General features: G+C 40.0%; 1 protein-coding gene across 2 annotated transcripts in view; it reads left to right on the top strand.

Moving 5' to 3' along the window:
• MACROD2 (mono-ADP ribosylhydrolase 2) overlaps window positions 1–23,241 on the top strand; it is an 861,356-nt gene that overhangs the window by 475,867 nt on the left and 362,248 nt on the right. For both annotated transcript variants that reach the window (XM_035553017.1, XM_035553016.1), the window contains exon 6: window positions 22,978–23,099. In XM_035553017.1, coding sequence (XP_035408910.1) covers window positions 22,978–23,099 — 122 coding nt within the window. The remainder of the gene's footprint in view (window positions 1–22,977; window positions 23,100–23,241) is intronic.

Raw genomic sequence — 23,241 nt, 5'->3', positions numbered from 1 at the left:
GGTTAGCTACAAATCACCCTAAAAACTCAAGAGTCCACTTGCAGGCTCTAGGATGTGAAACTGCTTCCCTCCCCCCCCCAACTCTTCTGTCCAAAACCAGCCCAAGAGGGGAGAGGATGAAAATGTGTGCTGTGTGTATGCTGATGGGTAACATTGGTCTGCATGCTTTGTATAACAATCTAATCTCTAAAATGAGAGAAACGTGTTCCTCTGAAACTTGTGCGGTGAGTGGGTAGGAATATGTGTCCTGAGCTGGACTTAGCCGAAGGACCCTGCTCATCCTGCCTTAGGGGCAGGATGGGAACAACCTGCAGCAGCTAGGGAGTTGCTTGCCCCCCTACTTCTGGCCTGTGGCTCTCACCTTCTGTAAGCTCTGTGGGTGTGTAGTCTTAAATTGGACGATGCGTTATTCTCATATATATTTTTTCCCTCTACTGAAGCCTTCAGCTAAGGTCCCTAGCATCTGTAGATAGCACTAGGTCTGTTTTCTAGGAAGTGTTGTAAGCAGCTTAGTTAGTGGTGTGAGGAAGAAATTTTGCTTCTACCTTTCAAGGAGCTGCAGGAATCTTCTCTTGGCATGGGAAACCCACCAGGCCTGAAATCTCCTTTCTGGCTCAGCGTGGTGATCAGTCAAAGCCCCGTGTCAATCACCGAGGAACACCCAATTACAGCATGGATTTCCTAATTCCATCAAAAGTAATTTATCCAATGGCTTGGCTAGCAGTGTAATTGTAGTCTGAGAGTCACATTAGATAATCTGAGCAGACAGGTAGAACAAATTAAAGTAATAACATGGTGGAGCAGGCTAGGTTTGCAGAGCATAGCTCGCTGTCCCCTCATTTCCCCTTCAATTGTATGAGCATCGCTATGAATTTCTGTGTACCTTCCAAGCCTTGTGTTTTGCTTTTGACCAGCTCTGCTTTCATCGGTCATTGTGCTGCAAATAGTATTAAGCACTGCGAGTTTTCTGTAGGTTATGCCAGAGTGAGAAGTTACTTTTAGAAATCATGTGTTGATGAATTTCATGTGATGCAACAATCTCTATTCTGATTGTTGCATCTTTTAAAACCTTGAATGCAGTTTATCTTGCAGACTAAGGTTTGCTATTCTGTTCAATATGTTCAATACATACACTTGTAAAACCTCGTGTCTTACTGTTCCAGGGCATATACATGACACTCAAATTTTGTTTGCTGTTTTAAGGCAAGCTTTCAAACACTTTCTTTCAGTTTATAGAATGTAATAAACTTTCTGGGTTGCGTGTTATCAAATTAGCACAGTTAAAAATAGTATAAATGCAAGTGAATTTTCTGTAAGATATGTAGTGATTGAATATAGTATTTCAATTGTATACTGTGTTAAATGGTCAAATACAAAAGAGATTATGAATGCTAGAATCAGCTGGTTTAGCATAACCAAAGTAATACACAGGCCAATGGAAATCATGTGTTGAATATTTGTTAGTGATTTCTATTTTTTTTTCCTGCACAATATACTCTCTAGAGATTACCTTGCTACTTCACTTTCTGTAAGCAAATTGAAATTGGGAGGTATGTTGCTCTTGTTGTTAGAGAAACAAAACAATAAAAGTGAAGGCTTGATACAATGATTGATAGTTCAATATTGAGAATAGTTTAACTTTCCGGTGTTGGCATGTTTACTGCTGAATGGTTTCTCTGTTCTATTAACATATGTATATATATTTCCAGCTTAGAGCAAGATTGGCTTTTTTGGCTTCTTACTCTTGAAGTCTATATTTATTCAGTGTATATATAAGGTTGGCTCAAAAGATAAACATGCCATGAAGATGCTAGCTGTCAAGAAAATGAGGAGAATAAGCATGTCATTAGGTATTCAAAAACATTAACTGTAGTTTGCCTTAAGCGTTGTAGTTGGTGTTCACATTCTTTTCTATTGAAAAAAACGGGTGTGAGGATGTTTCTATGAAAAAATGTTGCTTGTGCATGGAGGATCACTTAATGTAATATAAAACCACTCAGTAACTGCCACTCTAAAAAATCTTGCAGTGGAAGACTTTTTGCGTTATTTTAATATCAGGAAATAGTATTTCTTTTTGTGAGATGGTGCTCTGATTCTTTCAAAAGGAGATGGCCAAGTGATGGAGGGGGGGAAATGAATGGAGGGTGGTATCTTCAAAGATGTGACAGCATCTTGGCAAAAATACCTATCTCTACTGAAAGTCAGACTTTTTTTTTTTGGTCTTCCTCAATAGCAAATGTTTTCTGCAAATGCCTAACTGGAGAGGAATGAATCCAGCAGTTTCCCAGTGCCTCATGTTCACATCATATGAACACGTGAGCTCGTGCAGAGAGCCCTTAAAGCCAATTAGGTCTGGCAAAAATGCTGCCAGAAGGCCAAGGAGTAACTGGCACAGAATTGAACTGAGACTCAGTGCTTCAAGTAGACCAAGCTAGGACATGAGCATGACAATAAAGCAAAACGTATTTTTGTTGCTGGTTGGTCGTTCAGTGGTTCAGCAAAATGCATCAGTCCTTTGCAATCACAAACTTCAGTGCTGAAGAAAACCTTCCCTAAAATAAATGAAGGAAATACTTACTTTTATTTTTCTTGGTTTCCCTCTGATGATGTTCTGAATGGCTTTGTATTTACCATGCTGGTGCAATCCTTCTTGTGTTTTGTGATCAGTCTCTGATCTCTGAACTTTATAATTTAGTGTTTCTCAACCTTATAACCTCATCATCATCTGTGTGCATTCATTTCCATGTTTTTGAAATATTTTAACTTTAAGCCCTATTTTACCTGTAGAGTACTGTTTCTCATTTAGCATACAGCAGAAGATACACAATTGAGATTTCTCAAATTAAAATTAATTCTTGACTCAGGTGGCCAATTGTATTCTCCTGTGTTTTTTTATCCTGATAAGAAAGCTATAGGTTTCCTTGTTCATGATGAAATTGCCATGTAATTATAATACTAATAATCTACAGTGCCATTTTGAAGCCACCATAAATGCACAAGGGTTTAACTTTTTTTTTATTATTCTCTATATGCTAACAAATCAGTTGATGATTATCAAATTGATTTCAGTTGAATCAGTTGAGAATTGACAGGTGGATTCTTGGTAAATGGTGGGGTAACTGGGCTACTGGTCCAGTTAACTTGTTCAAGCTTCTCTGGTTTGTAACACTTCTTTGATTTAAAGCTTCTTAACTACTCAAAAAGAAAGTGATTCAAGGCTGGGTATTAAGTTACTAAATGGGTTCGAATGATTTACTCTTATTTTGCCACTGTTGAACTGCTCAAAATCTGGTAGGAAAATGCTTCTCTCCGGAAAGTTGGTGGTGTTATTAGAGGTATTATAGAGGTGCAGGGGTGTGGTTTATCTTTTAGAGTTGTATGAAACACATGCCGAAATGAAATCTGGAATTATGTTCCAACTTGAATACCAAACAGCGTCATGTCGAAATGCTGGTGCATGTGTCTGATTTCATTTAAATGCTACTAGAGGCAAGGACAGGGCTGTGTCCTCCTCTTGACCTGCCTGCCTATTTAGAGCTGAGCATCTGCCTACGTGGGTGAGCTCAGTGGAAGTGACTGGTTTCCCAAAGCTGGTCGTGTCCAGGGCCGCTGTGAGTCCCGGTGGCCTGGGCTTGGCTGTGCAGCGAGGCGGCTTTCTCTTGACATGCCAGCTGGGGAATTATTCTGTGGAGGTATTAACTCAGTGAAGAGATTTGACCTCCTGCTCTTTAGCAGGAATATCAAGTCACTGGATAATGGTGTTGTGTGCTTCCACTAACAAGGAGGTTGATTTAAAGTCTTATCAGTTGATGTTCCCACGTGGACCTACGCCAAAGAGCCTTCGTTGAGAAAAGTACTGAGCTAAAATGGAAATAATGTGCGCTGGGGGGGAATAGCAGCAGTGTAAAAATATTCATAATGGCTTGTGTTTAAATAACACGCTGCGGCATCTTTCCACGGATGCACATTGTGGGTAATAAAGTAAACACATTTAGGTTAACTGCTGTAGACAGAGGCTGCATGCCAGTGAAGCAAACCCTTCTGCCCTTTGCGTGAGGGATTTCGTGGCGGTGCCTCGAAGATGAGATCTCGCTGCCTTGCTTCACCCAGTGTGGCTCAGCCCTTGGGAGGAGCAATTCATTGTGGTGGTTAAGAAGGAAGAAAAGCTTTGCCACATGCATAGGGCTGCAGAACAGGTGGCGGAGTGTTTTGATGCCATTTTAGTGGAAAATGGGGCAGTTTGCTGAAGGGGCCCTCAGACAAGCTGCCTGGTACTGCAGCTGCTCTATCTGCCAGTCTTGCTGGTGTATAGGAGCATCCCCTGTTCGAGCACCGGGCTTTCAAATATGAGCTGTGGGGTGCCTTTTGGTGCATTGGGGGCCATGTTGTTTGCTCAGCCATTCTTACTCAGTATGCTGTCATGGGACCTGGGATAAACCTGGCCTATGTCATCAGTTTCGGTGGATCCAGGCTCATGGATTACTCATGAGTTTTTCCTCTTAGGGTCACATCAGCCTGCTGAGGCTGGTGATGACTGTTCTGATGGCCTGGCATTTTTCAGCATGAGCTGACTACTTTGAGTGCATTATTTTCTTCAAGTGCATAATAGTTTGCTTCAAGCCAATGAATAGATCAACAGTTGTTAATCTGTGTTAAAGCTTAGTTTAAATTCTTCTGCTTCTGCTGCTTTTTCTCCCAGTCACCCTGTGCTCAATGTGTATTACCTACCCTTTATTATAGGGACCACATGGGTAGGCGCTGGCTTGTTGGTGGCACTCAATCCCATGTACGTGTGTTTGCAGAGGGGCATGGGCGGATGTCCAGACATGCGTTCAAATCCCAGACAAGCACTCTTAATTGCTCACTGTCCTTCATTTATCTTTAAGATACTGATGCAAAATCCCATTCCTCTGCTAATCTCCTTACGCAGCATATATTTGATTTCATAACTGCTCCATAACTTTTACAAGAACTAACAGAAGAGATCGTTGGGCCCTGCAAATCAAAGTGCTGTTTCTTTCCAGTTGGCAATGCGGCGCAGCTATCCAGCGTGAGGATCATCAGGCTTTTAACTAGGCTAACGGAAGAGAAAAAGGAGCAGCAAGAAAAGGCACTGAAAATGTACCGAGTGCAACAGAAATACACCTTAGCTCAGTCCTGCGATGGGGTAAAATACTGTGCCTTTCAGCTAATAATCTGGAATCCCATTACCACTCAGCCGTAAACTGAATTATTGGTGACGTACGGGCTGGATTATTCTATCTGCTTCTCGTACCATATATCCCAAAGTTGACACTTAATTATGTTGTCCCACAGCAGATCAAGTTTTACAACAGCAACAAAAGATTAAAACGGTTTTATATTGGGGATGTTCAAAGGATAAACAGCACTGTGTTATAGCGGGGAACTGCAGTCAGCTGTGTTGCCATCTGGGAGAGAAGCATTTCGAGTGCTATTAATATTTAAACCTTTTTGTTTTTTAGTTGGTAGCATTCCTAAAAAACTGATTATAACTCCATAGTAAATTTTGATGTGAAAGAAAGCTGTGAATAGTATTACAGCAGCAATTAATGTGGGCAGAGCTATAATCTCATTTGCTTTTAAGGTATCTTCTTCAAACACCATTACAGCAAGAGAGATCAGATTAGGTAGCATTTCTGGCGATAAATCTGCTGTTTCATAAACACTATTTGACGCACAGGAGAACAGTGCAGACTATCTCTTTGCTATCTCAGCAGAGCTTATCCATTTTTTTCTCAGCTAATCTTTTTGATTCAATTTGGTAATCACTTAAATATCCTAATTGGCTGATTTTATTATTACATCCACTGCTAATGTGTTAATTGTTTTTATTTCCATGAAAGTTAAAAAATACTTCTCTATTTCAATTTGTTTGTCTTCTGCTCCATTTATTTCTATTAAAACATGATTTGTTTTAATTCCGTATTTCAGAAAATCATTATCATTTGTTAGCATGTTAATGAAGAAGGGTAAGGGCAGAGTGAAAAAGGAGAGGCACCCTTATGCAAGAGAATTGAATGCAAGGTAGAAATTTTGGGTTTAAATAAATTTGTGTGGTTGAAAGATGTCTGGCTGCATTTCATTCATCTAGTTTACTTGCAGTAAAATGCAGAAATAAAAAGCCAATCAGTGCCAATTCTCTGGGGTTTTACTGTCCTGGTTTCTGGTCAACAAGGCCCAATTGCCTCTTTACTTTCTTGAAAGCCTCGTCCCTCTGAAGAAGGCTCCTGTAGCTGTGCCTAATTGCAGAATGTCTTTCTGCACAGCCCTGAGCCGTGGCAGGGAATTAGCTCCCCAGAGCAAGGATGCTTTCCTCTGAGGGAGAGCAGGGGAGAGGAGCAGCTTCTCATCAAGATGATACCAGGCCAAGGTACAGAAATGTCTAGGTCCCATCTGGGAATGGCTCACTTCATTACAGGCAGAAAACTCTCCTGATAACACTGTTTCATCAGTGTGTTTATCTTTTTCACAATGTTAATTATTGGGGTGGCTGTGCTTAGTTACTCCATAGGCCAGCACTGACACCTACAGTGCCAAAACCAAGTAATTGCTAAGAATATGTTGCAGTTGTAGTTTTGCCTGCTGTCTTGATTCCCCCTGAAGTTGCAGAAACAGTGCACAGAAATAAGATTATGCTTACACTTCAAATTGAGCTCATGCTGCACGTAGGCCTGTACACTTAGAGATTTTGCATTTACTGGCTCAAAGCTTGGAGTAAGGCCCATGTGTTCGAGTCTCCTCAATTGTGTCAATGCCCTCTCTGAGCTAGTTCTCGAAGCTTTACCCAAACATTCAGCTTGCTCTATTTGCAGAAGGTACTTGTGGATCTGTTGTCTCTGGTGCAGACAGGCTTCTCGTGGTTCAGAGCTCTTAGTGACCCTCAGTATGGTTAGCAAAGTGCTCTTAGCTCTTTGAAATGTGAAGGAAAAAAACCGAGCATCTTCCCAGCTGGTTTTGTTCTAACACAACCTAGAGTCCTCGTACGCTTCATTAATAATTTAAAATACCAAGGTTCAGATTATTTTTTAGTCATGGGAATAAATAAGGAATTGGAATTCCCTGAAAACACAGATAGCATTAAGGAATCTAATACAGATAATCTAATACGGATAGCATTAAGGAATCTAATACAGCTTTTGGAAGGATCAGCTGTCTAAGGGCTAGATTTGAATAGCATTTAATGAAGAAATCTAGGAGGTTTTAGGTGGAAAGTTTTCAGGATAACCAAGTGCCTGTGTCTTATGTATATCAATCACACTTCTGTCTTCTGTTTCTCTTTGTCATCCTGTCTTTTTAAATGAAATAAGTATTTCATAAACTCTCAGATGAAAGAACTTTGTGTGTGTGTGTGAGGGGGAAGTTGCTGCTAAAAACGAAGTTGCTGCTAAAACTATCAGGTCTCCTTGTAAATCTCTGTGGCTTCTAGCAATGGGGAAAGATTCTTGGGAAATTGGGGTGCTTCTAAGTTGTGAATTTCACAGAATCTTCTGCATGTCCACCCCTTCCTGTATTGCACTATAACTAATCCTTGCTTCCATAGGAGCAGTCTCCCAGATTTATTTCCACTGAGGGCTCTCCACTTCCTGTGTGTTATCTGTTCCTAATATGAAATTTCAACAATATGCACAGCTTGTATCCATAGTAGTCATCTATCACTTGAAAGAAGGCTCTAATTAATGGAACCCTAATTTTAATAAGGTACTGAGCCATGATCTTGTAAATCCTGCTGCACAGAGAATCACTTAGTTCAGGTTCACTTGGAGCAATCCTCAGCAGTGTGGTGCTTTTTATGATGTTAATCTAGAAGGCCTTTTTGGAGTAACTGTGTGTGTGTATCTTTTTTCCTTGTAAGCGTATTTTGAATGACTTGTGTTATGCCTTTCAAGTATGATACTGTTGCTCGCCTCCTGAACAAAAACTTCTGGTATGTCTGAACTATTCACCCCATGCCCACCCTGGGACTCCAAGGAGGTTCACCACTCTCATGGCCTTTCCAAAAGCATCTTTGCCGCAACACCTAAGCCAGTCAAATTCCATTATTTTCACAGAAACCACTCACGTTCATCATTTCCAGCAAAGTAAATGGGTTATGCCACATCCCTGGCTGAGACGTGCTGGTTTAAACATGCTGCACTTGACATAAGAGCAGAAGGTGGGAAGCGAAGCAGGGAGGGGTTGGTGCCAGCTTCATGTCCTCACATCAGAGCCAGCTGGTCACCAGTCCTCGCCCGATCGCAAGTGACAGCAGCATGTTGAGCTGCTTCAACCTGCCATGAACTCTCCCTGCTCCCAAGGGGCTGTTCCAGTGACTCCGGAGATGTCGGGGCTGGAAAGACATCTCCACGAGTGCCCTGTCCTTGGAGATGCTGCGCGGAGCAAAAGTGGTGGCTCCCAGCATCATGCTGAGGTCCCTGTGGTGAGAGGGATGGCTCCAGGGCAGCAGTGCCTGCTGCCTTCGTGCTGTCACCCACAGCCCCTGCTGCATGCAGCACCTAGGTGAATTTAAGAGTGAATGCCTACTATGTTTTCTTTTTTTCTTTTTTTTTCTGAAATGTCATCACTGAGAATGAGCTGCTTGGGCTGCAGTGAGTGTTAATTTAATGGGGCTATTAGACAGGGCTCCCCCCTCCGAACCAAGAACCAGAAACACTGATGTATTTCCCTGACAGTGGAAGAAAATTATATCGTTCTGACAGATTTTAAGCACTAAATATCTGATTGCTTATCCATAGTAAAACAGAAAACTCAGAGGATTGAAAAGCACAGGGCATGCTTTTTCAGATAATAATGACACAATAATCCAAATAGAAATAATTTGGTTGTGAGTAATCCAGATACCCTCAGTATTAACTGTTGTTGAACGATTTTGGACCTCTAGTAATGTTTTTTTTAAATGAATACTACAATTTTTCCAAAGTTAATGTGTTATTTTGTATCACACTGATGATTCATTTCCTTGTGCAGATCATGTTATCTTCATCTCTACACTGTTGGGAGTCACACTTGAAATATGGATTTCTGTATTCAAAAAAAAAAAAAGAAAAGCATCTTCTAGCATTTTAGTTGAGCATAATTGTTCAATTTCCTAATCAACCTCTACGATCAAGGAGTTGCATTTCTAATACTCGTTGGCTGGTGTTTTTGTTCGTGTTATTAGTAAATTGTTTTGTCCTGAGTCAGCAAATAAGTAATTTCTTTTGAAACTAAACAATCTTCCTATTGAGGGCTTTTAAAAGAAAACTTAAATGAACATTCAAGTTACTATTCAGACTGTGTTTATTTTAACTGATGATACATTTTCATTGTCTTATTGTCCTACTTGTGACTAGAATGTAGAATTAGACCTTGTGGTATTTGTGGCTCATAACATGAATAAATGTAATTTGATCTCATTTGTTCATCAGGTGGTAATTGAAAACATCAGCATAATGGATAGCATTTCAGTCTCAAGCTCCAACAAATTTTCCTCAGTTTAGCCGAAGTGGATGTGAACTTTGGCTATGTTGCTTCAAGGGAAGTGATGGGAACTTGTTGGATGAGTCGGTGTAAACTTTTTGGACCTGCACTTCTGTTGAATGCTTATAACTACTCAACTAGTTTTCACGATCTGTTGTCCTGTGAAGTAATAAATGGCCCAAATTTTCTACATGCTAATTAAAATTCCATTTCTCATGAATTCCTTAATCGAGAGCAAGTCATTATGTGCTTTGTTGATTCTTAAGTGCAAAGATAATTGCAATGGGCAGCATGAAAGTGGTTTGATTATTGCCTGTCGGCTCTTGTGGGCTCTTGTGAATTCTAATAGGTCTAATTGCATAGCATCAATTCATCATCTCAGCATCACTTCTTTTTATTATTAGCTCTCTGAATTGTAATGTGCTCGTAAAGAAGTGTAGTAGTATATCAGGGATGACATGGTACCTGGCCTATTGTAATTTTCCTTCCTTACCTAATGTTACTATGAAATTAAAAGTTTATTATACAGTTCTGCTTTGCAGCAACTGGTTGAAAAAAATCCCTGAAGAAAAGGATATTGTTTTCATCTGAACATGCATGTATTTCTCTACTAAATGACAGTCCTGTTTTTTTTACTGTGCCAGATCATTCTCATAAAGCCTAACCCTCATGTTTGTTGAATAACATTATATCAAAAGCTTTATGAAAGGGCTTGTTGTTGCTGAAAACTGCTTAGAAGGTGAAGACTGTAAAGAGGTGAACTTCCCAACAAAACCTTTGCTGGTTGAGAAGCAGGAAAAAAGGAGACATTCAGGTATACTGGAATGGTGTTCTGAGGGAAATCAGGAGGGGGAGTTGGTTTTGTTGGGTATCCTTTTTTTTCCCTTTTTCCTCTTCCCTCTCCCCCCATTCCTCCCAAGCAAGGGTATCAGTTTAGAAAGTTATCATGAAGATAATTATAATACCTGTAGATGAAATCATAATTTTGTAGATGAAGATGCAATGCTATGCATTCAGTTATTTTTAAGGACATACAGAAGAATAACTGAAAAATCCTAGCTTTGTTGGAAGATCAAGTTTCTGCTAAGTCCTGAAATATTACTAATACTTAAATTATAAAATGTTGACTGCACAAATATGTCAACTATGTCAAATATGCACAAATAATGTCTGCACAAATATTACTAAACTATATCTGGGAAAACATTCATCTTGAGTTTTTTTAAAAATGGGAAAATACCATTGTGTTTACACAATGCTTTGCCTTTTTATAAATTTTAATGAACACAATGAAGTTGGCACCCTTGATGCCTTGTGCTTTGTCTCTCTTCCAACTGCTGCTGTAGCATCAGTGGCATCTGCAGATTGCTCAAAGTTTTAGTAGCCACTGATGTACAGTGATCTTCTACACACCGTGGCCCAGTGAAGTTTAAGCATATCACCCTGGAAAAAGTTGAAGCCACTGGGTTCTGCTTTTTCTGTTGTGTTGTCTTTAGACATGGGAACTACACTGAAAACATTTATGTGCATAAGGACAAGATGCTTACCTTGAATAATATCAAACATTTGGCTTGTCTTGAGAAAAAAAAATGCAATGATTTCATGAAAACACATGAAATCACCGATCTACGTAGGTTTTTTTTTGTTACTGCCGTCTTGTCAATCATCCTTTTTCTTGTTTGACTGTATATGCTCAGCTAGCAAGGTCATCCAAATTGTTTGCTGCTTCATGTGCTGTGATTTCTGGCTTTTTGTAAACACACAGAGCTGACATTATTCTTGAAGGAAGTGATTTCACTGCTGAAATAGCAGTATGTCTTTCCCAACAGCCTGTGCAAGGGGAGATGACATGAGGTACAACTTTGTGCATAGTTCTCTAAAAACTCCACCTAATCCTCAAGCTGGGATAAAAGTGGGTAACATGAGCCTGTAGCTTCTTCATGTCTTTGTAGAGAAATGATGCTTTGAGCTTGTGGGCATTGCAGGCTGAAAAAGACTTTTTGCTTCACTAACAGGTGCAATAAAATTCAGCAAATATTTTTCTCACTGTGGTTTCCCAAGTATTGAGCAGTTCCCCTCAGCAAGTTACAGCCTTGCATTTGGAAATGGCGTGTTCCAACACTTCAGTTGTCCTTGCAAGTTTTGCCATTGCGATTTTTTTTTCCCTAAAGGCATTACCATATTTCCAAATCCCTGCTATCATTTCTAGCCCTGCTCTTTCTAGTTCTCAGCTCCTACACACCTATAAACTATTTAAGGGGCTTGAACCTGACATCCCACTCCTGTGGTTATCGTGAAATGCTAGTGACAGGCTAACAGATCCTGTGATATTACTTAGAGCAGAATTTAAACTGATTTACATCAGTTTTCCTTCTACTGGAAGGCTAAGCTCAAGACTGCCCTTTAGGTCATTACCTGACTTTCCAAAAGGTTGTTTAAGTACATTTTCTCAACTGAGCTGAACAAGGTATGACACTAGTGTTTTTCCAAGAGCTTTTTGTAGCAATGGTGCTTGACATGAAGGAGAACAGAAGCAGTGCAATAAGCCTCTGTGAGTTACTAACAGTTTGCTTTGCAATACACTTGTTTTTTCTTGACCAAAAAAAAAACCAAAACCACCACCACCCCAAAAAAGACCAAAACAAAAGTGAAATAAAAACAAACCACAGTTGCCTTGCTTCTTATTTTATATGTTTCCTTCTCCTGCAAATTCAGCTATTTGCAAATTCCACTGATGCAAAACACTCAAGATGTTTGTCAAAGCTTGTTTTTCACTTGAATCCACCCAAGCATTACATATTGTACAAAATACCATACCACAATTTTTGTTAAATATCTTTGCTGGATACATTTCATTTCTCCACTTTGCTGTTGTATCTGCCAGCACTCAGAGCAGGCTTGCTGGAGGCTTCCAGCTCCTTCCCACCTCCTTGGTTCTTGCCTGCTTGGGGGCTGAAGCAGGCAGCTCGGGGACCACATGCCATGGGAGCCTCACTGATGTGGTCACAGTCTATGATGTGTGCTTTAACATGAATTCAAGCATCTGCCAAATTTAGGCATGGTGGCACAAAAGTAATCCAGGCAGCAAAAGGAGTACATCTTTTTCTCATCTCTGCAAAAGATCTGCCCTCTGTCTCAACTGAAGCCTTTGCTGTTACTTAGTTCTGCTAAAGCAGTGTCCATTTTTATTGATAATACACTTACTTGTTCTAGGTTGCTCAATTAGTTTGCAATATTCAGAGAAGCAATAGCTGTTTACTAATATTGCATGCAGACAGCAAAATTGAGGCTCTGAATTTCTTCTCTAAAAGTGTTGTGTCTACAGTGTAATATATAGGCTGTGTAGGTATGTATGTTTTCCATCATATTTCATATTTCATCATCCTCTTTCTGCTGTTTCCTGCTTGGGTTTGGGCGTGCTCATACCTGTAGCATCTGTTGGGTGGGTTTGCTTTTAAGCTGGGTTGCAGAGTAGTGAATTCCAAAAGCTGATGTTTGTTTTGTGGCCAGCTGATGAAACTTTTTTGAAGTAGAAAGTGGCTCTGAGGAAGAGACTGGGAGGAAATGGTCAGAAGAGTTTATCACTGATGCTCTGCATTTTCACAAGTTGGTATCTGAAATATGTTGCTATCAGGAGGGAGCTTTAATATGGTTTCAGCCACCTAAATTAAAGTAGAATTGATGATAGAAAGTGAGATTCTTCTTCTAGGCATGAAGACTCACGTTACGGTTCAAGGAGCTGTCCAGTTATTTATCTTGTCACGCTTCTTTGAAGCAATTAAAGTGGCACTGCCAACTTGAAATCTACTTGGCTCTTACAAATGAGTGAAACTTGCTTTTGGGTACCACTTGTGTGCCTGTTCCTATTCATAGTGTTTGTGCGAAACTGGGGAAGGGAGAGCTGGTGATAGTGAAGAGGAAAATTGACAAATACTTCATTTTCTTCTCTCTTTATCGCATTCTGATGGGCCCGAAGGTGCAGAGATAGAAAACATTTCTGAGGGAGCTGGTTATACTGGAAGGCGTCATGTCATTTTCCTTTGCTCAGATCCTTGCTCATCTTCAGCCACCTGATAGCCTCACTGCTTTCACTGGGACTGCTCTCGTGCTTGCAAGCAGATTAGGAGTTGAGAGCTGTAAGCACTGCATTTATTGCTTATGAGGGAAATACTGTATCTCCCATATAACATGCAGTCTTGTAGCAGAGCTTCTGTGTTTTCCTCAACTGCCTAGTTAACCTCAGAACATGTATTTTTAAAAAATACTTAGTGTGTTCAGACTTCTTTCCACCTTTCTCCTCCTCCTACATCCACTCTGCTTTGGGAGATGATAGATCCTTGTGCTGCCTGTTCATACCATTTCATATCTGTATTCTGTGAGCAGCGTGTTTGTGGCAAGGGAAAAACTAAACTTTTCTAGCAAGGTTTCCAAAGTCTGAAGAGTCAAAATTGTGAAGGTAATCAGGCTGATATAACTACCACTAGTTTCTTTAGAAGATGCATGGAGAGTCTGTAATCTAATCACTTCTTTCTTGATGAAAATGAGCAAAATCCTTAGAAAAGCATGTATTTTCTGCTGTGCAGGTTACATGTATTAGAGAAGTGTTTCATGAAAAAGGTGTGCTCCAATATTGAAGGTGGAAGGAGTTTATTCGCAAGAAAAGAATGTGCAGAAAAAGTAAATGAAAAAATGAACAGGGTAACTCTTTGTGGTGTGTCAGTGTCAAGGAATAGATAAACCATAATAAAACTATGAATATAATAAATTTTTCCTTGAAACTTTAAATAGTTCTTTATTGCTTCTTTAAGAATCCCATAAAATTTTCAATTAGAGAGACAGCTCTAATTTTTAGAAATCTTTTTACCTGAAGTGGTCTGATTAAAAGATAAAATAATTTAAAAATAGCTATCTATGTAGCTCTTCTGGCTTCCCTGAAGGAAATACGTACCTTTCAAGCATGAGACTGAGGAGATATGGTATCTTCAGTCAGCACCCAGTGACTCGGCCCTCATCTAGGCTTCAGAAATTCGCTTGAAGACTTTAGTGATGCCTCCTGCCTGAAAGGGAGTCTGCTTCTCTTTGAGACCCAGTTCGAGATTTCCCATGCCTGAGGCAAGTGTTACATGTCACTTCCTTGGCTTGTTAGTCATTTCTCTGTAGTTCTCTGGGGATGCCTTCCTTTATTTCAGTGTCCCTGCAGCAACCTCAACCTAATAATAAAATGTGGCTTAATAAGAAATGTTAGTGATGTGCAATTCCTGTTTTGCTTACTGGAAAACCCTTTATCCAGGAAATCCAGGGCTTTTCCTATAGTTTAATGTTAAATATTAGAGCGCACTAGCTCTGTTTGCCACTCAGAGGACAGTGGAAGAATTGAAGACTTTCAGTTCTGAATGTAAATCTTTTTTGGATAAAATTTTGTTAGTCTGGTATTATGTTTTGCAGTGAGGCTGATCCAGTCGTGGTTTTTGTCGTGTTCCCATCCAAAGGGACGTATCTGTGCTTTGCTTTTGCGGTACACCAGCAGAGATGACTATATCAGCTTTCATGGAATTGGGTTATTGGGCTGTACACTAAAAACAGCCCAAGTGTGGCAAGGGGTCTGGGTTTCCAGAAGCTGAGAGCTTTAGCTCATCTCAGATTTCTGTGCCCCTGTGTTTAGTCCAATTCCAAAACTATGCAACCAAGATTAATTTTAAAATGCACACTGGAAATATTTTTGTATCTTTTGATGTTTTGATTTGTATTGCATGTTTTCTAAGGGTCATGTTTTTTCAAGCTTCTGCTTTGAATCGAGTGTGAAGTGTGGTTAAACATACTGTGGATTTATGTGGCCGTTGATAGTGTTACATCCTTTGCCATGCTACCTACTTTGGTTTGAAATTTGTGTGGAAGAGCAGACCGAAACTCCCTCTTATTTAGTCTTTAAGATTAAGTCTTCTCAATTTAAGACCAAACAAGTTTTGTGTGCTGAAAAGCTGCCCAATTAAATTATTTGACAAATCAAAAACAAACAACCCCCCCAAAACATCTCTCACTGCTCAATGAAGAGAGAAATAGAGAATCTTTTGTGGCTTGTGCTTTCCTACATCCAAAAAGAATAATCCAAAAGACAGATTAGGATTTCTTTGTCTCTTGCCTTGGCCACTTGCCAGGAACAATGGTCAGAGAAAGGTGGAGAGCATTACTTGGGTCAAGGAGGTCACTCGGTGTGTGTTTCCTGAGCAGCCGCACAATGAAGACCGGGCTTGGCAGAGCTCCTCTGTTGCTACAGCAAAATGGAGTTTGCTGTGGTGCGATGAGGACAAAATATCTGCTTGGGGCAACGTGCTTTCATTTTCTGTCCTGTTTTCCTAATTATTGTAAGGTCTTCGTTTGGATAGATGGCTTGCAGAGGTGAACAGGGATAGCAATTAAGCATTTCTGCTGCTACTGTTAGAAGTCCAGATTAAAGAAGAAAAAAGAAGCAAGTCATGGATGTTGTAATTTCATGTAAAGTCACGTCGTGTGCCTTTCAAGTTCATTCGTATTGCATCGCATTACGAATATCCCAAGTGGAGCCGTTGTGTTTCAGTTTTACATGTAGGCAATTATTTCCATAGAAGTGGTGGGGCCGTCTGTCTAGTCGCTGCTTTGACATCTGTCATCATAGTGCTAAATTGCTTTGTAAAACCTATTACTTTGGGATATAACGTAGTGTCTCTTAATTGCACCTTTTCTCTTGCCTGAACAGAGCCTACTGTTGTCTCAGTGGCTAATGGGGAGGCTGCGATGGCAGCTGGGAGCGCACGGGCACACCATGGCCTTCTCTTTAATGATGACTATGAGTGCCAGAAGTGCTTGGGTTTCAACTTGCAGGACCTAATTCTCTGTCCGGCTGTTGAGGCAGTGGTATAAGCGCTGTGAACAAGCCCTCTGTGTTTTCAGTGTCCCATGGAGGCTGAGCCATCGTGCTCTGCTAAACGCCGGCTGTTGAGCGCTGGCTGCTGCGGCTCCCAAAGGACCTTGCCCTTGGCCTCTCCCTTGGGGATTATTGTTTTCTGTCCATTTCTGCCATCTCGTACTTAAAATACACACCTAGCCTGCAAAGAAAGATACCAGTTAATCATCTAACAGTAAACATACTTTACCTTTTCTTGGGCAGACAATGCCATTTAGGTGAAAAATGGCTTAGATGTTTTACACAAATGGCTTTTAGATATCATAGCTTTTGCATCTAATGAAACATTGTTTGGTTCATCCAAAACACCTATTTAAACACAGGAGGAACCTGTGAAGGGGACAGAGTTCAGGCTGAGCTGTGCTTATTGATTCAAGCCTAAAAACTGAGGCAGTTGCTTTAAATGCTGATGAATGCAATTTTTCTCTGTGTATAAGTGATGTGCTTTTACAAAATTTTTGATTGCAATAGCTAGAAAGGTGAGAAGATACAAAGCAAATACTTCATAACTGGAGAGCTGTGTCATATGTCAAGTGTAGCATTGTGTGATCTACAAAAGATGTTTTCTTGCTTGTAAACTATTCAGCTCAGCTAATCAAGTTTTGGAGGCATATATTAGTAAATAAATTAGGCAGAGGCCCTGGGGGATTCATTTAGGTTGCACTTAAATTAGCAGTTGCTTACTACATGTCAAAACCACACATTTTGTGTGAGTGCATGTAACTAGCAAGAGAAAATGAACAAGCCAAGCAAATGTATATACCAAAGCGCGAGGTTACATGTGCTCTTCAAGAGCAGGGGTAGTGGGCACAAGAGAACGCCTGAAGGTAATTCCACCTCCTATCAGTTGAACCCTAGCTACGTTTTCAGGACCAATATGGTGAGTGCTTATTGAGTAAATCTACTGAAAAGATTTACAAATGGAGCCCTAAGTTTTCTGACGTTTGTTCGATTTATTTTTTTATTCAACAGCACACAGTGCACTTCTTAAAAATCCCCTGGCTCAGGCTATGATGGGCAGGGGACAGTCTTGTTATGCAGTTGCAAGATGAGCTGATTACAGCTGTGAGTGCACAAATGGGATGAAGGAGGGAAACGTGAGTGACAATAGCCTTGGTCTGCTGGCTTGTAAATGCTGTGAATGGGCTGCCCTTGCTTCTGAGGGAAGACATGAGAGAAACTTCCTTGTTCTTTTTCATTTGTTTGAAAAAAAAAAAAAACTATTCTAATATTTTTGCTATTTAGTGTCACTTCCATAGAGAATAATGGAAGTGTAAGTGACATCAGTGTCCTCTGTGGTGTCTGTGAATCATAGCTGCATCTTACTTCATGCTTTTGCAGCTGGAAGGTTGTTTTTCCTCTTGGCCCACACTGCTTTGCCCATTTTCTGAAGCACTGTGGATACACAATTGTGAGGAAAACAGCAAGTTAAGATTTATGGACTGATTTATTTAATGAAGAAGGCCAGAGAAAACAAGCCTCACTGGTCATTTTACATGTGGGCATTGTATGATAAGGCAGACGTGGTCTCATTTTTCACTGTCCCGAATAGGAATTTGAGGGAAGAGTCACTGTGCTTGTGAAATGTTGATTAAATGCATAAACTATATTTATTTTCACTAATGGCTAAGTATGGACAGGGATATTTTAAATGCCAAAGTGCTTGTTATACCTCAAGGTTAGTTAATGGTTTGCACAAGATGCCTGCTTTCATTATAGTGCTTCAGAGAAAAACAAGAAGAAAAACTGAATGAAAACAAGCCTAGCCGATGCAGAGCCTGTGCTCATTCAAATCGATGTGTCAATGCTATGTGTCCTCTGTTTGGCTGCCAGAATTTCTAACCAGAAGTCTGAAACTCAAACAATGGGGGGAAAAAAAGAGCAGCAGATTCAGTAAGATCTACTTGGATCAGCCACATGTTGCAACACAAACCTTAGAGATCCCAGTGTAAAACTAAGTTGTCACCCCTAATGGAGCTCTGAAACATGTCTATAGAGCATAGGTCTGTGTCAATGCTTTTTCAGCCACTTTTATCTCTTTCTGGAAGTGTTTCTGGAGGAAAATTAACTCCTTCCCTATTATAAACATCACTTTAATACTGAGTAGCTTCATTAGCATTAGAAGCACTTTGATCCATTGCTGTGGTCTGAATTCCAGATGAAAATACACCTACCTCTGGGGCTCTTCACCTCTATGTACTCTTAAAAATGAGGGCAAACGTATGTGTTGTGTATGTACAGTGAAAGTGATTTAGGAAGGCAGGGACTGCAGCTTTCTTATCGAAGTTCTCAGCCTGAAGACTGACTATGGTAAATCAGAAGCTTCAAAGCAATGCGGGCCCCTCCATTTGGCATAAAAATGAGAATGTTACAAATGGTGAGTGTGGCATTCTCTGAGATTTGGCTGTGCCTAATTTTACTCTGTTACCTGTTTTTTGAAAAAAAGAAAAAGCATCTGGAGACATGTTGGGGAACTCTCTCTGTATACCTTGCTCTTGTTTCACTTCCTTAAAGAACACCCTGAGAGCAAAGGGAGTTCAGGAGCTCCAAGGAAGAGCCAGTGCTGCTTGGTAGCAGGCATCTCTACCAGTCTTTTCCAACCAAAACAAGTCTTTTGGGTGTTTCTCTGAATTTCCTTGAGTTTAAGAATTTTTGGGCGATGGACCGCTTCTCTGTCATGTTGTTAGACATCTGTGAGCACGTTCGCTTAAACTTCTCATCGTGCTCATCCCCGTCATTGGTGCTCTTGTTTGTTTTTTCCCCTGGTTTGCATTATTTTTGGGTAAAAGTCATGTCTGTGCAAGATCCCCATCCAAGTCCTCTGCTATCACTGGAGTCTGACCCAGAAGTCGCACTTGTTTCAGAAGGGCTGTGGGCTTCTCTAGCGTGAATGCCTGTTTGGCCATGGGTAGACTGATGTGGGAGTCCATCAAATAGGGCTTGTGTCCCACCAGCAGTGCCATGGGTTTACATTTGAAGCTGGCTGCTGTTGCAGGTGGCTGGAGTAGCAGGGCAGCAGTTTACAGCTTTCTCAGGGATACCAGTTAGTTTTTTCAGGGATAAATGTCTGTAAACCTCCTCATCATGTCCTTCAGTTCTGCAGCATCTGAATTTCGCCAGCTTTGTGCAGCTGGATAAGCATGAGAGCAGAAACAAAACTTTCTTGTGACAGACACACTGGAAGATTGACACAGTCTTTGTAGCTATATTAAAAATAAACGGCTCTGCTTCAGCCTGTGAAGTCTGATCCTTGTATATTAACTTCTTGGGCTGGGGGTGGTGTGGAATTCGTTTTATTTTCTGGTTTGTTTGCTTTATGCCTGTATAATCTCAAAGGATTTTGCCTGGCTTCAAGCCTTAACATATTGGGGAATAGCTTCAGCAGAATAATAGATAGTTCAGGCAATGTATGGATACACAGATTTTATTGACAAAGTACACCAATAAAATCTTTACTGTCCTGTTCATCTGTTGACCAAGAAACAGACTGGCATGTTATTAATGCTGCTCTGCTTGTAAAATCTTACTGTCATGTATTTCTGAATAAGAATGCATTTAAGAAAAGCAATTTTTGACAATGATGAATTCTTAAACAATTATGGTATGTTTATAATTATGTTTTAAACCAATTTATAACCATCTTCAGTGTCCTGTCCAAAGAGGCGCCTATTCTCAGCTTGTAGAAATTAACACACAAAAGTCAATAATTATATTAAAGGTTACCGATTTATATGAAGTATCTGGTGCAGTGATAGAGAGTTGGTAATGAGGTACCTTGAAAATGCTAAATCAGGAAATTCTGGAAAAAAATACAAGAAATATTTCCCACTGTTGAGATGAGAATTTTTAAAGTTAATGTTTAACAACAGAGGATGAAAGAAACGGAGTCTAACATTAAATGAGTGAAGAAAACTCTGCCAATGAGGGTTGAGGAGGTGTATAGAAAGACTCTAGCAAGAATTTGGTCCTTGGGCTGTTCCCCAAGTCCCCCATCTTGTTGGTTAGTAACTAATCGTTAATTTAAGCTATTAGGCTTCAGCTTTTGAGGAGCTATACTTTGAAATGCAGAAAGAGGGAATTGTTCTGTGACTCTTTGTTTGTTCATCTTTTACGCTGGGCTGTTAAGTTAGTTTTATAGTCATTCCTTTATTTGCTTGTTGGCTAGTAGGTGTTATGAATTTAAAATGCATCGCAGTACCTCTGATCTTAGTGTCTATAAACATAAAATGGCCTTAACTGAGGTCAGATGTACTGGTATATTCCTTCCCTGTGCTCAATAACTGCAGCTTGCCTCTTTCAAAAACAAATAATAAAGAAAAATGTGTCAAGAGATGCTTTTTCTTTTTCTGAAGTTGCTAGCAGCCAAGTGCTAATGCTTCCAAATGAAAACCTTCCCTGGAAAGTTTCAACCTGAAGCAAACTGCTGTACTTACAGTTTACAGACACCTGAAATTATGGTCTTTCCTAATGGAAGTGCTCATATAACCTTATCTCTGTAAGCAGAAGCAAATTTCAAGCTAGCTGTGCTGTTTCTTTCTTTCTCTTCCTAGGTCATAATAGTACTCAGTTTATTGTAGTAGCTAAAATGTGTTTGTGAAATAACTTTTCTGAACTCCTGGGTAAAACCACTCTACTTGTTTCCATCGCCTGCTTGCATTCCCATCATCAGCAGACCAAGACTGAACACCTACTTCTTGTTTCAGTTGCCTGAAATGCTGTGGGGAGGGTTTGCTGTAGTTATTGTACAGCAGCTGCGATGCTCAACAGAAATTGTCCAATCTATCCATCTTGTTCCCACAACTGGAGAAAATTACTGTGATCAAAATGAAAAGAAGAGTAGTTAACCGTTTTTATTTACTTTTTGGTATGGTGGGTTTTCACAGTACTTAGGAAGTTTAGTTTCAGGTTTCTATCACAACCAGTTCCTCTGTGTTTTGGGGCACTGGGATGCTCTTACATGCTTTTATTTACTGAATATCAGTGCACAGAGTTCTAAAAGCAAAGCTCAGTATTAACCAGAAAACTACTGTAAAGGTACTTTCTATGCCAGAGGTATTGCAAGATGGTGGCCACCAAGATGTTTCTCTTTTCCGGAGTGAATTCATGAGAGAAAAGCAGAGGGTTCTTTAAGACACATAGAAAGCTATTGGGAGGTATGTGAAGAAACTTAGAAGGATCAGAGGGACTGGATAGTTATGTGCGTTATACGGGTATCCAATATTTCTGGCTAACGTCAAGAAAGTTTTGGAAATGTTCAAAACATTGTTTCAGTACATAAGCCGCCTTTTAAGTTGTAGAGACCAGGACTTGGCAGATGATGTCTGACTGGAATAATAACAAATATGAAGACAGCTGACATTAAAAAGTTTGGCCAGTTTCACAAATGGTTTGGTATAGATTGGAGGGGAATAATCAAAGGCCGCTTGGACAAACAATACTGGTGTGAATTCTGTAGGATTTGCCAGTAAACTAAATTATTTTGGGGTGTAACAACAGCAGATGTTGCTTGGAAGCCTGTCATGTATGGGACAAACACAACATAACCAAAGGGGACTGGTGGTGCCTGAATTGTACAGCATTGACTGAATCCCTTTTTGAGGCAACGTTACAAAAAAAGGGTGCCATTGTTTATTGCTGCTGGATGTTGTAGGGGATGATAAAGGGAAAGTGGCAGGAAGGATGTACCTGCCACCATAACTCACTGTAGCACGTTTGCATGTGGTATAGAAGAATGATGTTGGAAAAGTAAATGTGCTTACTAGTCAGCAAGTCTGCGTGTGTGTGGCGGGAAATAATTTTTCATGATACCTTTTAGTTTGTATGTTTCTCTGTTTTTTTACCCTAGGCTTTTTACTTCATTTCTCTTGCAGCACTTTAAAGACACTGATTGATTGCAACATCTGATTTCAGTGCGTCCAGAGGCATCATACCTGAGATACTCCCTGACTGTTCTTTCTCTTTTTGTTCATTAAAATTCTTCAAACAGAATAAGATACTCTTGTTTTATTGCACAGTGTCTCCATCTGGTCTGATGTGAGAGGAAAGCAGGTTCTTTGAATAACTAGCGCATTCATAGGTCCCAACTTTTACCCCTCTTCAAATGGGTGCTGAGGAAAGGTTTCAAACATTAGACGAAAACTGAATCCCTGTATATCACTGCTTTATGTGCCAAGGTTTTGTGGTGAGCTTTCCTGATGAGTAGACCTTGAAGGGGTGAAGGCAACTGTTTCAAACTTGTGACCTATCCTGTGTGTGGATTGTGGTACACATGCAACAAACAGTATGTTTTTCTTGGTTTTTCCTTTAGCCCAAATGTAATCTTGCTTCAAAATTTGGCACTTACAGTTTCTCACTTCGATTTAATTTGTGCAAGTGTCGCTTATTATACGTTTACCAGTTAAAGACATTTTCTTAGAATATTGCTCCTACATTTGCGTCTACATACATATCAGAATGGACTGACTTGCAATGTAGTAGTTCTGTGGAGCCACGAGTGAAGTAATAAACCATCTTAAGAACCATAATTAATAGTTATGCCTTTTTTTCCCCATTTCTTGCAGATGTGATCCATACTGTTGGGCCGATCGCAAGAGGACATCTTACTGACACTCATAAAGAAAACTTGGCAAATTGCTATAAATCCTCTCTGAAACTGGCAAAAGAAAACAACATCAGATCACTTGTAAGTATACAAGCATGTCATTTTTGGGAGGGTTTTATTTACTTGTTATGGAGTAATTATTGATATAATAATAGGCTTCCAGAAGAAATTCCTGCTTGCATGTGATATGAAAAAGCGAGAAATTATATATTTGGCCAAAATA

This window comes from Cygnus atratus, chromosome 3 (assembly GCF_013377495.2).
Source record: "Cygnus atratus isolate AKBS03 ecotype Queensland, Australia chromosome 3, CAtr_DNAZoo_HiC_assembly, whole genome shotgun sequence".
Classification (NCBI taxonomy): Eukaryota; Metazoa; Chordata; class Aves; order Anseriformes; family Anatidae; genus Cygnus; species Cygnus atratus.
Note: the sequence above shows the minus strand (reverse complement) of the source record. Positions and strands in the feature narration are given on the sequence as shown.